This window comes from Dama dama, chromosome 23, assembly GCF_033118175.1.
Source record: "Dama dama isolate Ldn47 chromosome 23, ASM3311817v1, whole genome shotgun sequence".
Classification (NCBI taxonomy): domain Eukaryota; kingdom Metazoa; phylum Chordata; class Mammalia; order Artiodactyla; family Cervidae; genus Dama; species Dama dama.
The window spans coordinates 59031047-59048065 of NC_083703.1; the positions used below are offsets into that span (position 1 = coordinate 59031047).

Genomic DNA, 17019 nt, shown 5'->3' on the forward strand with positions numbered 1-17019 from the left:
CATCGAGTAAATGGACATGAAGCTGAGCAAACTCTGGGAGATAGAGTAGGATAAGGAAGTCTGGTGTGCTGCAGTCCATTGACTCACAGAGAGTCGGACATGACTTGGAGGCTGAATAACAACAAAACTAGTTTTTAATTCTATTTTTTTCTGTATTGGAAAAAATGAAATTTCTAGGGATGCTAGGTTCAGAAGCTCATCTTGTTTGACCTCAAGACTCCTCGTCTGGGTGTTTCTTAGATGGGCAGCTCATGGGGCTGTGAGCTTTTCTTGCTGTGGGGGGCTTGATGCAGCTCAGAACCATGTTCCTTCCAGCTCATGAGTAGATCTGAACAAAAAGAGCCAAAGGAACAAGTCTTACTGTTTGGGACTCAACTCGGGGGAAAATGTTGGCTCTCTTGGACATTTGCACTCCTGGTTCTCAGACCTTCAGACTCAGACTGAAGTACACCCCCCAGTGTTTCTGTTTCCCTAGCTTATAGAGGGTAGGCTGTGGGACTTTTTGACCTGCACTGTGTGTGTGTGTGTCCTTCGTTGTTCAGTCATCTCTGACTCTTTGCAACCCCATGGACTACAACCCACCAGGCTTCTGTGTCCATGTACTTTCCTGGGCAAGAATACTGGAGTGGGTTGCCATTTCCTTCTCCAGGGGATCTTCCTAACTCAGAGATCAAACCCTCATCTCCTGTGACTCCTACATTGGCAGATGAATTCTTTACCACTGTACCACCTCATCTCATGAGACAATCCCTGTAATAAATCTCAATAAATATTGGCACTCTGTCTTTGGAGAACCCTGACTAATACACTCCCATGGCATCACTGTTGTTTGTCCATCCGGCAGGCCTTCTCTACCTGCTTCTTACAACAACAGAGGAGATAAACATGGTACTTAGTTTCCCAGTCTCCCTTGCAGTGAGGCATGGTGATGTGACCTGCTCTGACCAATGGGATAAAAGGGAAGTTCACTAGGGACTTCTGGGAAAATATTCATCCACAATAAAAAGATAGAGAGGCAGAGAGTGGTTTCCATGCCCACTCCCTTCTATCTTTGGAGCAGGTTGAGTGAGGGCATAGTACTTGGAGCTGTAGCAGCCCTTTGTGACCTTAAGTTAGCAAAACAGAGAAAGAAAAGCCAACCCAGTGAGGAAGGCAGAGAAGGGAAATGGAGACAGCCTGAGTCTTTGGTGACTCTGTTGAATTTCTGAGCCAATTCTAAAATCATTTACCTTTTTATCTGTTGATATTTGAGATCATGTAATAGTATGATCTTCTCAGATGGCTCAGTGGTAAAGAATCCTCCTGCCAATGCAGGAGGTGGGGGTTTAATCCCTGGTCTGGGAAGATTCCCTGGAGAAAAGAATGGCAACCCACTCCGGTATTCTCAACTGTGAAATCCCATGGACAGAGGAGGCTGGTGGGCTACAGTTCAAGGGGTTGCAAAGAGTCAGACATGACTGAGCATGCAGATGTGCACACACAATAGTACGATGTTTCAATTCAGTTCATTCGCTCAGTCATGTTCGACTCTTTGCGACCCCATGGAATGCAGCACGCCAGGCCTCCCTGTCCATCACCAACTCATGGAGTTTACTCAAACTCATGTCCATTGAGTCAGTGATGCCATCCAACCATCTCATCCTCTGTCATCCCTTTCTCCTCCTGTCTTCAATCTTTCCCAGCATCAGGGTCTTTTCAAATGAGTCAGTTCTTCCCATCTGGTGGCCAAAGTATTGGAGTTTCGGCTTCAGCATCAGTTTTTCCAATGAATATTCAGCACTGATTTCCTTTAGGATGCACTGATTGGATCTCCTTGCAGTCCAATGGACTCTCAAGCGTCTTCTCCAGCACCACAGTTCAAAAGCATCAATTCTTCGGCACTCAGCTTCCTTTATAGTCCAACTCTCACATCCATACATGACTACTGGAAAAACCATAGCTTTGACTAGACAGACCTTTGTTGACAAAGTAATGTCTCTGCTTTTTAATATGCTGTCTAGGTTGGTCATAACTTTTCTTCCAAGGAGTAAGTGTCTTTTAATCTCATGGCTGCAAATACCATCTGCAGTGATTTTGGAGCCCCTCAAAATAAAGTCTGTCACTGTTTCCACTGTTTCCCCATCTATTTGCCACGAAGTGATGGGACTGGATGCCATGATGTTAGTTTTCTGAATGTTGAGTTTTAAGCCAACTTTTTCACTCTCTTCTTTCACTTTCATCAAGAGACTCTTTAGTTCCTCTTCGCTTTCTGCCATAAGGGTGGTGTTATCTGCATATCTGAGGTTATTGATATTTCTCCTGGCAATCTTGATTCCAGCTTGCGCTTCATCTAGCCCAGCGTTTCTCACGATGTACTCTGCATATAAGTTAAATAAGCAGGGTGACAATATACAGCCTTGATGTACTCCTTTTCCTATTTGGAACCAGTCTGTTGTTCCATGTCCAGTTCTAACTGTTGCTTTCTGATCTGCATACAGATTTCTCAAGAGGCAGGTCAGGTGGTCTGGTATTCCATTCTCTTCAAGAATTTTCCACAGTTTGTGGTTAACCACACAGTCAAAGGCTTTGGCATAGTCAATAAAACGGAAATAGATGTTTTTCTGGAACTCTTGCTTTTTCAATGATACAGAGATGTTGGCAATTTGATCTCTGGTTCTTCTGCCTTTTCTAAAATCAGCTTGAACATCTGGAAGTTCACTGTTCACATATTGTTGAAGCCTGGCTTGAAGAATTTTGAGCATTACTTTAATAGCATGTGAAATGAGTGCAATTGTGCAGTAGTTTGAGCATTCTTTGGCATTGCCTTTCTTTGGGATAGGAATGAAAACTGACCTTTTCCAGTCCTGTGGCCACTGCTGAGTTTTCCAAATTTGCTGGCATATTGAGTGCAGCAATTTCATAGCATCATCTTTTAGGATTTCAAATAGCTGATAGTATTCAAGTGTTTGAATAGTATGATGTTTAAGATCATATTATTTAAGACACCAACCAGAGTTTCCCTGCAGCCAAACACATCCCAACTTACATCACCTTCTAATCCAAACCCTAACCCTTCTTCTTCTTCTTTTTTGGCCACATGTGGGCATGTGGGATCTTAGTTCCCTGACCAGAGATGGAACCTGAGCCCTCTGTAGTGGAAGCACGGAGTCTTAACCAGTGGACCGCCAGGGAGGTCCCTATGCAGTACCTTTTGAAATCTAGTAAGCATACGGTCCCCTATCCTGACCCCTACCCTGACCCAGGGGCAGTCAGGTGACCATTTCCTGATCCACAAGATGACCAAGACCTGGACATCCTCTCCTGGGAGTGAGATGCTACCCCCACCCCAACCCTACCCAGGATCACCAGCCAGCACTGGAGGCATCCATGGCTGAGACCTCCTGCCATGCAAATGAAGCCTGTCTGTGGTAGGAAATAATGGACATTTAGACAGATGCTAAAGCAGAAGAGCGAGAGAGACAAAGGCACAGAGAAGAAAGCACCGTGAGCCCCTGGCCCAGCAGGGCCTGGACGGAGCTCCCTTTTAGTGGCACCACTTGGATTTGCACTCGTAGCACTGGCTCCCGACAGCCCCCTGACTTGCTGTCACAGCTCAGGGAAACCGTGCACTCTAATTAAAGACTGAGGAGCCAGCAGTGAAGGACCAGCAGTGAAGAAGCCTGCTGATGCTTCCTGAACTCATCATTTCTTAAACCTTCCTTACTAGACATTCCTTTTTCTGCAGGACCCATCAGGTCATTTTGATGATCCGAGAGAGAGAGAGAGGGCATTTCAAGTGATGAGACAGCAGAGGTGTGGAGGAAATATTTGCAACATAAAAATGCATCTAGGCGACACAGGGCTTTAAGGTAGCCTTTTGAAGCCAAAAGTTGAGAATTATCTAAATCCCCCCAAACCTTCCTGTCTCTTATAGGGTTCACTTCCTGAGTGAGGAGCTCTGTGTCGACGTGGGACCATTTTTACAAGATGACTTCTCTGAGTCACATTCCGTTGTTTTATCTATAAAAATTCTGCCTCGGAGACAGACCAGCTTTTTAAACACAGGGTGGTTTTATCTGCTTGGCCTGTTTATTGCTTAATGCCAAGAAGGCTTTCTGAAGATGCAGATGCCTTGAACTAACCTCTAAGCAAGAGGGACTCAGTGTGGCTCAATTGATTTTCTTTTTTCTCTTTCAAAAATGGAAATGAAAGAACCGGAAGTCTGTAAATTAAATTTTCTGGTTAGAATGATGCTTTTGAACGACTGTAAATCATCCTTTTGTTTCTCAGGTTCCCACCTCCCAGCCCCAGCAAATTCCCACAAGGCATTTGGGTATCAAAGAATATTACCCCATAAAACCAAAAGCAGGGCCACAGTGCCAGAGATGTGGAGGGACATGGGAGCCCTAGATTATGGTGTGTGTGGGAGTGGCAGCTGGGGACATTGGTAGCTTCTACCCTTCATTAGAGCCCTGGAGAAAAAATGTCAGATTCAGTATCTAAACAGCAGCTGCAGGAAAAGGTCTGGCTCTGGGGTGACTGCAATCTTTGTAACCTCTTTGATGTCTGGGAACACCATGTTTCCTGGTTTTCCAGCTGCAGATAGTGTACTGGGAACACGGGCTTTACAGGCAGCTGGGGATGAGTCTGGCTGATGAGGATGGTAAGCTTCAGACCAGGAGAGATGAATGAGTACCCAGCAACACAGTGTCTGAACTCTGCTTGGGGACAGGGACCCAGGCTGATTCGGGCTGAGTTCTTTCAGCTCTAAGAACTAGGCACCCGCTTAATCCAACCCAAGGAATACGTGGGGATCTTAAAGACACTAGTATCTGGGGATCTGGGCACAGGGAACCATCACACCCCAGGAAAATGTGGAGTTAGAAATGACTTCTGGAGTCAAGCAGCCAGGATGCTCTCGAGTCTCACTTTGGGGCTTTTGCACTTGCTGTTTCCTCCACCAGGACCACCTATTCCCTGTTGTCATGTGCCTGGCTTGTTCTCAGACATCTCCTTTCCAGAGAGGCCTCCCCCTCACCCCCTCTGTTGCTCTGAGCTCTCTCTTGCTTCTATTTTCCTCTTTGGAACTTGTCACTCACTCTTATTTCTTGTCTGTCTCCTCCAACCAGAATATAAGAAATTTTAAATGTTTTTCCACTGCTGCTACTGGAGGGCTTGTATAGAGACTGCCCGGTACATAAATGTGAACGAATCATGAATAAATAAAATCCCAGGGCTGCCAGAGACAGTCACTCAGGGTGTGCACTGCATAAGACTAGAGGTCAGCTCTCTCAGAGAAGGATGGGGTTGGGGATCCAAGGGAATGCAGTGTACAGCCTGTGCCTCTGGACACCGTGGCCTTGAGCTTTGTAATGCCGGCTTGCCCACAGCCCATCATAGCTATGCTCTCTTCACTTTCTATCTCCTGGCCTGGACTCACTACCGTTTTCTCATGATAAGCCTCATTTTTCAGGAATTTTCTACTTTGAATACGAAAGAAAGTGAATCTGATAAACCTTGCTCTGGTCTGATAAGTCTTGCTCTAAGCCATGCCATTGATCAACTCTGACCAGCCTGGAATGGTGGCCCTTAGGTGGCCACCTCTAGCGTAATCATCTCTGATTGGAAAAGGGGCAAAGTTGCTTGTGGTGGGCACTGAGGCCCATGCAGATACTTCACACAACATCCCAGCCAGGAGGAACTGTTATTACATTTGTTTTACAGATAAGAACATGGGCTCTGAGCCTGATATCAGGCTCTCTGAGTTCATATTTGATTCCATTGCTTTCTGGGAAAATTGCTTACTCTCTCTCAACCTCAGTTTCCTCATGTGTAAAAAGGGCTGGTTTCGAAATACTGATTTCGAAAGAGCTTTGATGATTAGATGTGGGCATGCAGGTAATGTGCCTGGAAACCCAGACTATTTAGCTTATTGTTGATAAGAATGTATGTAAGTGTTTTCCTTCCATCTGACACGGAAGTGCTTTACATTGTTGTCTACAGTGCTCCTGGGGGCAGGCAGCTTGCACAAACTCTGAATACTGGGTAAAAAAAAAAAAAGTTAAACATTTTTTTTAATTAAAAAAAATTAAATTTTAATTAAAAACATTTTTTTTTTTAATGGGAAAAGTTGACTTTTAGGGTTTGTATTCCCAGGACTCAGTTTTCTGGGGCATAAGCCCTTGGATGAGAAAGGGAAACCACACTTGAATACTTGAATACATGGCTTTTCTAATCTGCACATCGTGGAGGTTGTTTGCTCACCCATGATGCTGGACTAAAAGGTGACATTAGGGATGTTGCCTTGGGGACAGGGTGCCAGCTCCTGATTGAGTCAGGCAGTGTCCAGACAGAAACCAAGGCTTGCGCTCAGGGAATGGATTCATTTACTCAACAAGTATGCATGAGCATCACCTGTACATGACACACTCTTCTGGGCTCTAGTGAACAAATCAGCCCCAAATCTGTGCAGGATGGGAAACATTAAACATGTAACTGCATAATATTTCAGGGGGTAGTAAGTATTGTGGAGGGCTTCCCAGGTGGCACAATTGTAAAGAATCCACCTGCCAATGCAGGAGATGCAAAAGGTGAGGGGTCAATTCCTGTATCAGGAAGATCCCCTGGAGAAGGAAATGGCAACCCACTCCAGTATTCTTGCCTGGGAAATCCCATGGACAGAGGAGCCTGGTGGGCTACAATCCATGGGGTCACAAAGAGTCAGACACGACTGAGTACAAACGCATGCAAGTATTGTAGAGAAAAAACATGGAGAGGAAGGTAGGAAGACAGGAGTGTGGAGACACTGTGATTTCTGGTAGGGTGGGTGAGGAAGGCTTCAATGGTTAAATGACATTTGAGCAGAGGATTAAAGGTGAAGGGGGCAGTCGTGAGCATATTGGCAGATGAGCCTTCCAGGCAGATGGTGCAACAAGTGCAAAAGTCCTGAGGTGCACTTTTTACCACAAGGCAGAACCTAGGACACAACTGATGCTTCTTGCTTTACTCAGAAGAGCCCCTTAGTGTAGAATTGCCAAATATAAAATATGGGATGCTCAGTTAAACTGAATTTGAATTTCAGACACACAATGACTAAGTTTTAGGATATGTCCCACACCATTTGGGCCACAATATTTTAAAATTAATCATGCATATCTGAAATTCAAATCTAACTAAGTGGCCTATATTTTTATTTGCTGAATCTGGCAGCCTTACTCAGCAGTCAGTCATCGTGTAAGCTATGGAAATAAAAGTTGTGAGCTGGATTTAATGCAGAGGTGTGGCTGGAGGGAATAAGGGAGTCAGGATTTGAATGCTGGCTTTGGCCTTCATTAGCCAACTGGTCTTGACCAAGTTTTTTGATGTCTGTGTCTCCATGTCTTCATCTGTGACATGGGAGACACAGCATCTGATTTCAGGGTTACTAGAAGATTCAAGATAATTTGTAATAGGACTTCCCTGGTGGTCCAGTGGTTAAGACTTGGCATTCACTGCAGGAGATACAGGTTCAATCCCACCATTCAGGGAACTAAGATCCCACATGCTGAATGACACAGCCAAAAAACAAAAGATAATCTGTAATGTGCTCAACACCAGGCAGCAGTGTCATTAATGTTAACTCTCGTTAGTCTTCCCATCATGCAAAAGATGAGCTCAGATCTGTTCATCTTTCCAACTTACCTTTTTACATGAGTCAGGGCTAACCTACTTAGAGTGAGTGTATGCCTGCAGGAGAGAGGGGAAGGCAATAAAGATAAAACCCAAAGTAGAAGAAAGAATAATTTTTCTTTAAAAAAAAAAAAAAAAGGTCAGAAACACAGGGAGAAAGGGAAGAGAAGGAAGAAGCAGAGATGAAGAGAAGCACGGTGCAGAGCAGTGAAGATCTCCTGGGACTCTGGGAGCCAGAAGCCTGAATGGGAATGCAAGCTCTACCCTGACTCATGATACAACATCGGGCTCCACAGTTTGTCTCTGGGTTGTAACTGACTAGAAACTCAGTACACAATGGTTTAAATCATCAAATATCTTTTTCAATAAACAAAGAACCTTTCAGCATAAATATATCCCAAGTAACACATAGGACATACTTATACTAAAAGCTGATGCTTTCAAGTTGTGTTGCTAGAGAAGACTCTTGAGAGTCCCTTGGGTTGCAAGGAGATCAAATCAGTCAATCCTAAAGGAAATCAACTCTGAATGTTCATTGGATATTGAAGGATTGATGCTGAAGTTCTAATACTGTGGCTGCCTAATTCTAAGAGTTGACTCATTGGAAAAGACCCTGATGCTGGGAAAGATTTAGGGCAGGAGAAGAAGGGGGAAACAGAGGATGAGATGGTTGAACGGCATCACTGACTCAATGGACATGAGTTTGAGCAAACTCCAGGAGATAGTGAAGTACAGGGAAGCCTAGAGTGCTGCAGTCCATGGTGTCCCAAAGAGTCAGACACAACTTAGTGACTGAACAGCAACAACATACTAAAAATTATTCTTTGTGTATCTGGAATTCAAATTTAACTGGGCATCCTATATTTTTATTTGCTAAGTGTAGCAACCCTACCTGCTTTCTTGCTCTATTGAATCAGAGAAGCTATGCTTCTAATTTTCTGTGTTGGCCATCTGTGGAAAGATTCTTGACCAAAATTTTCAGCTGCTGAAAAAAAAAAAAAAAAGAGGTCTGTAAACTTTAGATCACGTGATAGCTATGGCCCCTTTCAGCTCCCTGATGCTATATCCTGCAGGGTTCACAGCTGTGGGCAACAGAAACCATCTGGGGCTAACTGGTGCAGAAAACGTGTTCATCAGAGGATCTCGGGAGGCTGCAGAACTCCCAGGAAGGCCGGAGAACCTTGAGGGCTTGGGGGCTCTGCAGCTGGGAACATGGCCCCAAATTGCTCTGCAGAATAATAGTTCTGGGGTGGATGCCTCTGATTGGCTGAGACTTGGTCACATGCCAATGCTCTGGCTGCAAAGCAGGCTGGGACAGTGCATCTTGGGATGTCAGCTCCTATTTGGGGGTGGAGGAAATGGAGGGCAGGGTCTGCTTCCCAAGATGGGAAATTCCCAAACCTACGAAAGAGTTCAGATAGAGCTTGAAGGAGGGCGATGCTTAGAAGAAAAGACCAATATTCTTGCTTCTAAAGAAAGAATTCTGAATTTTGAAGTTTCTAGGTGATTTCTGACCCAGGGTGAGAGGGAGGGTGAATTTATCAGAAAAGCAGTTGGAGAGGGAGCTGAACTCTGCCTGGGGGTCAGGAAGTGGCAGGTCGTATCTTTTCTGCCTCTGTTCCTGGAACAGTGAATTAAAGGAATCTGCTTAGAAATGCCCTAGCCATGGTGCTCCTTTGGCTTGGGGTTAGGAGAAGGATGGGTTAGTCCTCCCAAACCAGCAGAGCCTTTTATAAGGCCAGAGGCAAGCAGTGTTTCCGAATCTGACTGGTAGATGGGGTTTTCTTTGGTCTCACGGTTCAAAAACAAATGGAAGTCTTTGCCAACAGATGCTCATCGAGAGTGGTCACATGCAAACCCGAATTTCCAGCTTCTCTTGAAAATTAGAACTACCTGATAACATTGGAATCAAATTCCCAGAAGGCATCACCCATAGTTCACCCTGGTCCCCATCCCTCCCCTGTTGTATCTGGGCCTGGGGTTCCTTACTAGCTGTCATCATGTCTATGTTCATGATCCCCTTTAGTGGAATTAAGGGGAAAGCTAGTTGTAAGGTCAGACATTCAGGGTCCTTGAACCAGCAGCATCGCACCCCCCTGAGTACTGGGTGAAAGTGCAGAATCTCAGGCCCCAGTGGGACCAGCTGTGTGGGAATCTGCGTTTTGACAGCTCCCCAGGGATGTGGGCATAGTGGCGATGGAGAAATGTCGCTTTAGAATCAAGCAGAGGAGAAAAGATCTCCTTCCAGACCACTAAACAACTAGAAGGTGAGGAACGTGGGCTGTGTAGATGGATGTGGTTTTGAGTGAGCTGAGTGACTTTGGGCAAGGCGCTCTCAGAGTCCCGGTCTCCTTCCTATGGTCTAAGAAGTAGAACAGAACCCCTCTGGGTCAGAGGGTGACATGGGCTAAGGCAGTGCAGGGCTTAGCAGGTGCCCAGTGGAATAGAAAGCTCTGGACTAGTTAGAGCTGTTAGTCAAGTCTGGGAGGGAGAAAGGGCTCCCTCTAAAGCTGAACTGAGACCAGTTAGTTCTCAAAACCCACTCAGACCGCCTCCCAATCAAGGAAGAAATCACAGCCAAGCTAGTGATAAAATCACATCTTGCCATTAGTTGTTCGGGAGACCCTGGAAATCTCACCTTGGGCATCAGCTTTTTCTGGAGAGGTGTGTGTATGTGTATCTATCTGATGTTCATGTTTTCCATTTGGAGCGGTGGCTACTGCCACATGTATTTAAGACTGATAAAAACTGTTTAGTATCTTACTTCTCTGTTTAAAAAATTGTGCAGAGAAAGTCCCAGCGTGAGCAGGCATGTGTCTATATCTCCAACGCAATGAGAGCTGTGTATGGAAAGCAACATCGAATTATAGGTGTGCTAAAATCATTTCCTCTCTAATGTAGATCTCTTTGCACACAAGGATTTTAAAGTCTATGCATGAGGAGGCTTTGGCCCCCTATTCCCTACTGGGCTCTGAGGCCCAGGTCACCAGGCCTTGGCCAGGTGGGTGGACAGAGGGGGCGGCCCCAGGTTTCCTTGGCTGTTCTGGGGCCCCAGGGAGCCCCCAGACCTGCTGTGCTTCCTCCAGGGCAGATGGTAACAGAGTCCTGCCCTTGAGGATGAGGTCCCGACCTCCCACTGAATGTGTGTGTCAGCGGGATTCTTTTCTTCTTTTTATTGCTTTCGAGACATATGCTGACTTGGTCAAAATCGCTTCTGCAAGATGTGACTGATGATGTATGAAATGAAAACTTCTTACCCAGAGCCGGGGGGCCAGCGAGTGAGTGTGTGGACACTCAGCCGAGGCCGGCCAGACACAATAACACCCCTCAGATTTCCAGGCCATCTTTCATCCCATGTGGAGCAGACCGGGGAGATCAGGTTACGGGTCCAGGAGTCCCGCGCTGGGTGCCCCGGCTTGGGGGAACCTCAGCTGGGGGTGGGTGGCTGGGGGCTGTCTGCTGGGGAAATGAGATAGGCCCCAGGGAAGTTCCTGGGCCCTGGATGGCATGGGGGAAGCAGCTGGGGGACAATGAGAAGATCGGAATGCACGGATTACCCTTTCATCTCTGGATTACCCTTTCATCTCTGCTCCGCTCTCCCCTTCTGCCCTGTTCTCTCTGCTCGTCCTCACCCCTGCTCTGGATCTGCTCCTAGTCAGGATACATTTGCTTTCAGTGCTTGGCCAAAAAGCAGACCCTCCTGAAAAGTTGTGTTGTTATTTTTAAGCTTAGGAGCCTTTCCTGTTAACATAGTTTCCTTTTCATCCAGATGGTAACTAACATCTATCAAATGCTTTCTCTGTGCCCCAGCCACCTTATGAAGTCAGCTACATGAATTGAATTAACTTCCGAATCCTCTCAGCAACCCTAGAACACAGGCAGTCTTAGTCCTTCCCCCTTATACAGATGAGGGGACTAAGGCACAGAGATGGCAAATCCCTGGTATGGGGCTGCAAGTGGCAGGGTGGAGGTGTGAAACCAGACTGCCAGCTCTCCTACCCAAGACTTTCTCCAAACAATCCTGAAGCCTTTGCTGGTGGCTTCGGCTTTCAAACTGGCATCTCATGTGCTCCTGGTCAGATATTCTTGTTTGTGTGGCGTGCATTCATTCATTCATTGAGCAATCCAGCAGGCATTCACTGGGGGCCTGGTATAGTCTTAAGGACTCCTTTAAGGGAGGAAGCAGGAAAGATAAAGAGCCACTTCTCAGCATGGATCACTGGAAATAGACGGCTAAATAGGAGACATTTGGGCGGGGGGTGGGGGGGGGATTCAGAGGAAATCTGGTCTTTTCTGGGCCTCAGGTATGGAAAGCATATTGTCTCTGTCTTGGATGAGAAAAGATGGCATCCAGAGCACGGGCAGGGTGAGGGCTCTGCGAGATGTCTAATTCTGGTGCCTGCACACTCAGCCCTCGGTCCACCATGCCCTTTAGGTAATGGCGATGCCTACTGCTATTCATTCAACAGGTACTTACTGAGCTCTAGCTGTGTGCCAGGCTCAGTGGGATTGTCGCTGTTGTTGTTCAGAAGCTAAGTCGTGTCTGATTCTTTGCAACCCCATGGACTGCAGCACACTAGGATTCCCTGTCCTTCACTATCTCCTGGAGTTTGCTCAGGTTGATGTCCATTGAATGGGTGATGCTATCTAACCATCTCTGCCTCCCTCTTCTCCTTCTGCCTTCAGTCTTTCCCAGCATCATGGTCTTTTCCATTAAGTCGGCCCTTTGCATCAGGTGGCCAAAGAAACGGAGCTTTGGCTTCAGCATCAGTTCTTCCAATGAACATTCAGGGTTGATTTCCTTTAGGATTGACTTGTTTGATCTCCTTGCAGTCCAGAAGACTCTCAAGAGTCTTCTCCAGCACCACAGTTCAAAAGCACCAATTCTTCGGTGCTCAGCCTTTTTTTATGGTCGAACTCTCACATCCGCACATGACTACTGGAAAAACCATAGCCTTGACTAGATGGACTTTTGTCGACACAGTGATGTCTCTGCTTTTTAATGTGCTGTCTAGGTTTGTCATAGCTTTCAAGGGGCAAGCGTCTTTTAATTTCATGGCTGCAGTCACCGTCTGCAGAGATTTTGGAGTTCAAGAAAGTAAAATCTGTCACTGCTTCCACTTTTCCCCCATCTATTTGCCTTGCTTTAGGGCCTCAGGGCCTTCCCCTGGGGGACCAGGTAGATGCTGACCAATCAGTTGTTTTCAGATTTAGACTTTTGGCACCAATACCTGGGGTCCCCACCCCCAGCCTCACTTGCTTATTAAAATCCCCCACCCCCAAAAGAATTGTCAGCAGATTTAAAAGCAGAGAGAGCTGCTGCAAAGGAGTAGTATTTCAGCTTTTGGAAGAAAACAACTTCTTTTATCTCAGCTGGCGCTGGAGGTGGCACAGCCGCTGCAGTGGCTTTGTCCCTGGAAGGCCAGCCCCAGGTTAAGCAGGGGGGACAGGCAGCCCTGGAGAGACAGAGCCTGGTGACCGCTCCTCTCTCTGCAGGGCCTGTGCTGCGCTTCCTGCTCCTTCTCCCTGGGAAAGCCGTCCCTTTCTCATCTTTCCAGGACTCAGGTCAAAGGCATCTCCCCCGGCAGATCCCCTTCCCACCTCCCTCCACCTCTCCCTGCGTGTTCACTCATGCCACTTATCACAGGCCACTGTGAGCTGGGCCGCATATGCTCCAAGTAGACGCTAGACCAGCCAGTGCTACTCCAACGGTATCGGCTGGTCCCTGTGTTGTTTCTCACCCTCCACGGTGCCCATCTGGGGCACTCCCCCTGGACCCTCCCACATGCCCTGTGGGAGTGTGCTGTGTCCTGCCTGAGAGAATCCATGGCCGAGCACTGCTTCCCCTCCCACCCCCAAACCACATGCAATGTTCCTGCTTTGTCTCCCCTGACCTGGAAGCCAGCTTCGTGGTGGAGGCCACCGTGTGAGCTTGCTCTATCCTGTCCCCTCGAGCCCAGCACTGTGCTGGCACCGGGATGGGCCTCATAACTCACAGGGCCCAGTGTGAAATGAAATCAGGGCCCCTTTGTTCATAGATCATGAACAGCTGCAATATGGCAACGGGAGAGCTTTAAGCCATGTGTGAGACCTTCCTACCAGGTCACATGCCCATGAAGCCCACCCTGCCTGACCCTCAGGAAGTACTCAACAAACCTTTGTTGGAAAAAACAAGTTGATGGACGAATGCAGGTGGAGGGGGTTTTCACAGCACCTTACTGACAGGTGGGCAGAGGCACAGCCCTGGGCCAGGGGGCCCGGGACCTATTCCATCTCGCAGCCTGGGGCCTGTGTAACAAGGCCAGGATGCCACTTGAATGGCTAGGACCTGTAATCTTGTGTTTCTCTTCTCCTTACTTGGCCTCTGCCTTGCCTACCTCCACCCATGTGGCCCCTCACGCTGCCATCTTGTCCAAAAGCCCCCGAAGAGGGCTGCATGGCAGAACCACTTCTCCTTCAGAAAACTCAGAAGATCAGGTTCCTTTTGATCAGCCCTGTAGCTTTCTGCCTCCCTAAAGTGAGGCTTAGCTAGACCCCTCCTCTCAAAGGAAACCATTGTCCCCAGACTCAGCCCTTTACCTTTCATCCCAGACTCCCTATGGTCACCCTTCACCTAGCCCATCATCTGGGAACCACTGATTTGTGGGTTTGCCCTGGTCGCTCAGACGGTAAAGAACCTGACTGCAGTGCGGGAGACCCAGGTTCGATCCCTGGATTGGGAAGATCCCCTGGAGAAGGGAATGGCTACCCACTCCAGTATTCTTGCCTGGAGAATCCCATGGACAGAGAAGCCTGGTGGGCTACAATCCATGGGGTCACAAAGATTCCGACACGACTCAGCGACTGACACACTCCTTGGGGCAGGAAAGGACGGAGGTGAGATTGAACTTGACCCATGGTGCTGCCATTCTGGGTCAAGAGTGATTTTGCTCCTGGTTTTACAGGTGAAGAAACTGAGGCTCCAAAGAGCAGTAGTTCACTCAAGGTCCCACCACAGTTCTGAGTCGTGTGGGGTGCCAGTGAGCCACGCTCAGTGTGAGCTGGGCCCCAAGTGGGCAACTGAGTGTCATCTGTGGGATGAATGAATGAGGGGAAGGAAGAAAGAAGGCCAGGAGTGTGTGACAAGGTTTATGGCTCAGAGGTGAACTGCATGCAAGGCCAGAAGGCCAGGCCAGCTAGTCTCAGAAGTGGGGAGGAAAAAAAAAAAAAAGAAGTGGGGAGGAATTCTCTAGCCCACAAAATTTCAACCACTCAACAATCATGACTGTGTAGCAACAGTGGCTTCCAGGCCCTGGGTTCAAGGGCATCTGAGAGAGCACGGGCCTGGGCCCCCGGGGAGCTCCCTGGCTAGTGGGGAGACAGGACAATAAAAACAGGACAAATAACTCAAACAGTCATTCCAGACAGGGGAGGGAGGAGGAGTTAAAGAAAACAGGTGTGTGGGGATCAAGAGGGGAAGGAACCTTATCTGCGTCGGTCTGGGAGGAAGTGGCACCTGAGTGGCACCTGGAGGTGGAGGGCTGGCCGGATGGCTGGGGTGGGGACAGAGACAAGTAAGGAAGAGGGTTCAGGCAGAAAGGCTGGCAAGTACAAAGGCAAACTGGCAACAAGTTCAGGGAAGGATCAGCGTGTCTGGAGTAAATGGAAGGGGCAAGAGGGGAGAAGGGCTCAGGTGCCACCTCCTCCGGGAAGTCTTCCTCATCCCCGAGCTTCCTCCGATCTCCTCTAGCTTGTTCCACCGCAGCGCGAATCCCACGGGTCCCGCTCAGGCCTCCTACCCTGCCCGGACCGCGAGTCCGGAGAAGGCAGGGCCAGCTCGGATTCCTCTCTCCGCATCCCCGCGGCGTCCGGCCGGGCGCTGGGCACCCAGCGCGCACTCAGTAAATATTTGTAGAGCGCACTGGAAGGAATGAATGAACCCATTGGGCGCCGCTGGGGGGAGGGCGGGGCCGAGGGCAGGTGGGAGGCCGCGGGCGCGGGAGGGGCCCTTGGAAGCCCGTCCTCCTCCCCCTCCTCCTCCTCCTCCCAGGCCCCAGCGCGTACCACTCTAAGGCTCCTGAGGCGGCCTCTCTGCGATCAAGGGCGCGCGGGGCTGGGCGAGCGACCTGAGGCCCCCGCTCTGAGCACCGGAGTTCGGAAGAGGGTGGGTCCCTGCCGCTCAAGAGCGAGAGGAGGCAGAGGAAGGAGCGCCCGCTCGCCAGCCGCCTCGCCGCCTCCCCGGCACTCGCTCTCCCGGCTCCTGGGTTTGCTGGCTGCTCCTCCCACCCGCGCCCGCCTCCTCGCTCGCTCTCTTGCTCGCTTGAGCCGGCTTTCCAGCCCCGCGGTGCGCCCGGGCGAGTGCGGGGCGAGGGGCCCCGGGGCCAGCGCCGAGCCGGGGGCGGGGGTCCAGGCAGAGCGCAGCGGGTCGGGGAGGGGCCATGTCCGGCGCGGGCGCAGCGGGACCCGTCTGCAGCAAGTGACCGAGCGGCGTGGACGGCCGCCTGCCCCCGTCTGCCACCTGGGGCGGCGCGGGGCCCCGGTGCCGGGTGCCCGGAGCCCGGGTCGCGCGTAGAGCCGGCGCGATGCACATGCGCTCGCTGCGCGCCGCGGCGCCGCACAGTTTCGTGGCGCTCTGGGCGCCGCTGTTCCTTCTGCGCTCCGCCCTGGCCGACTTCAGCCTGGACAACGAGGTGCACTCGAGCTTTATCCACCGGCGCCTCCGCAGTCAGGAGCGCCGAGAGATGCAGCGCGAGATCCTCTCCATCTTGGGCTTGCCCCATCGCCCGCGCCCCCACCTCCAGGGCAAGCACAACTCGGCGCCCATGTTCATGCTGGACCTGTACAATGCCATGGCGGTGGAGGAGGGCGGCGGGCCCGACGGCCAGGGCTTCTCCTACCCCTACAAGGCCGTCTTCAGTACCCAGGGCCCCCCTCTGGCCAGCCTGCAAGATAGCCACTTCCTCACCGACGCCGACATGGTCATGAGCTTCGTCAACCTCGGTGAGTGGAGGCGGGAGGGAGGGGGTGCGCGTCTGGGTCAGGAGTCGCTTTGGGACAGGGAGGGGGCTGCTTCTTAATCCAGCACGCCCATCTCTCCACTCTTGGTCGTTAGCGAAACTGCAGCGCTTGGCCAAGGGTCTCCCACCCCCCTGCCTTAGTGAACCCCTAGCCGCGCGCGCCGCAGGTAGGGCGAGCCGTGCTCATCTGGCCTGTGGGAGTTTGGGGGGAGTAAGGACCGGTCTGAAGCCCTCTCTGGGTTAAATCGGTGGCCGCACCTCTGGGGCAGGAGGCGCCGGGCGGGCCGCGGCTCAGTTCAAAGCGCGGGGCTCGGTCATGTGAGCCGTGCCCGGCCGGCTCGGCCCGCGCTACCTGGATTTAAAGGGCCCTGCCCCG

General features: G+C 49.9%; 1 protein-coding gene across 1 annotated transcript in view; it reads left to right on the top strand.

Annotated features, from left to right (window-relative positions):
- Window positions 1-16187: 16187 nt before the first annotated feature.
- The window catches only part of BMP7 (bone morphogenetic protein 7), an 86002-nt gene continuing 85170 nt past the window's right edge, over window positions 16188-17019 (top strand). Inside the window, exon 1 of the mRNA XM_061126948.1 lies at window positions 16188-16626. Within this exon, the coding sequence (XP_060982931.1) occupies window positions 16209-16626 (418 nt within the window). The 5' untranslated portion in view covers window positions 16188-16208. The remainder of the gene's footprint in view (window positions 16627-17019) is intronic.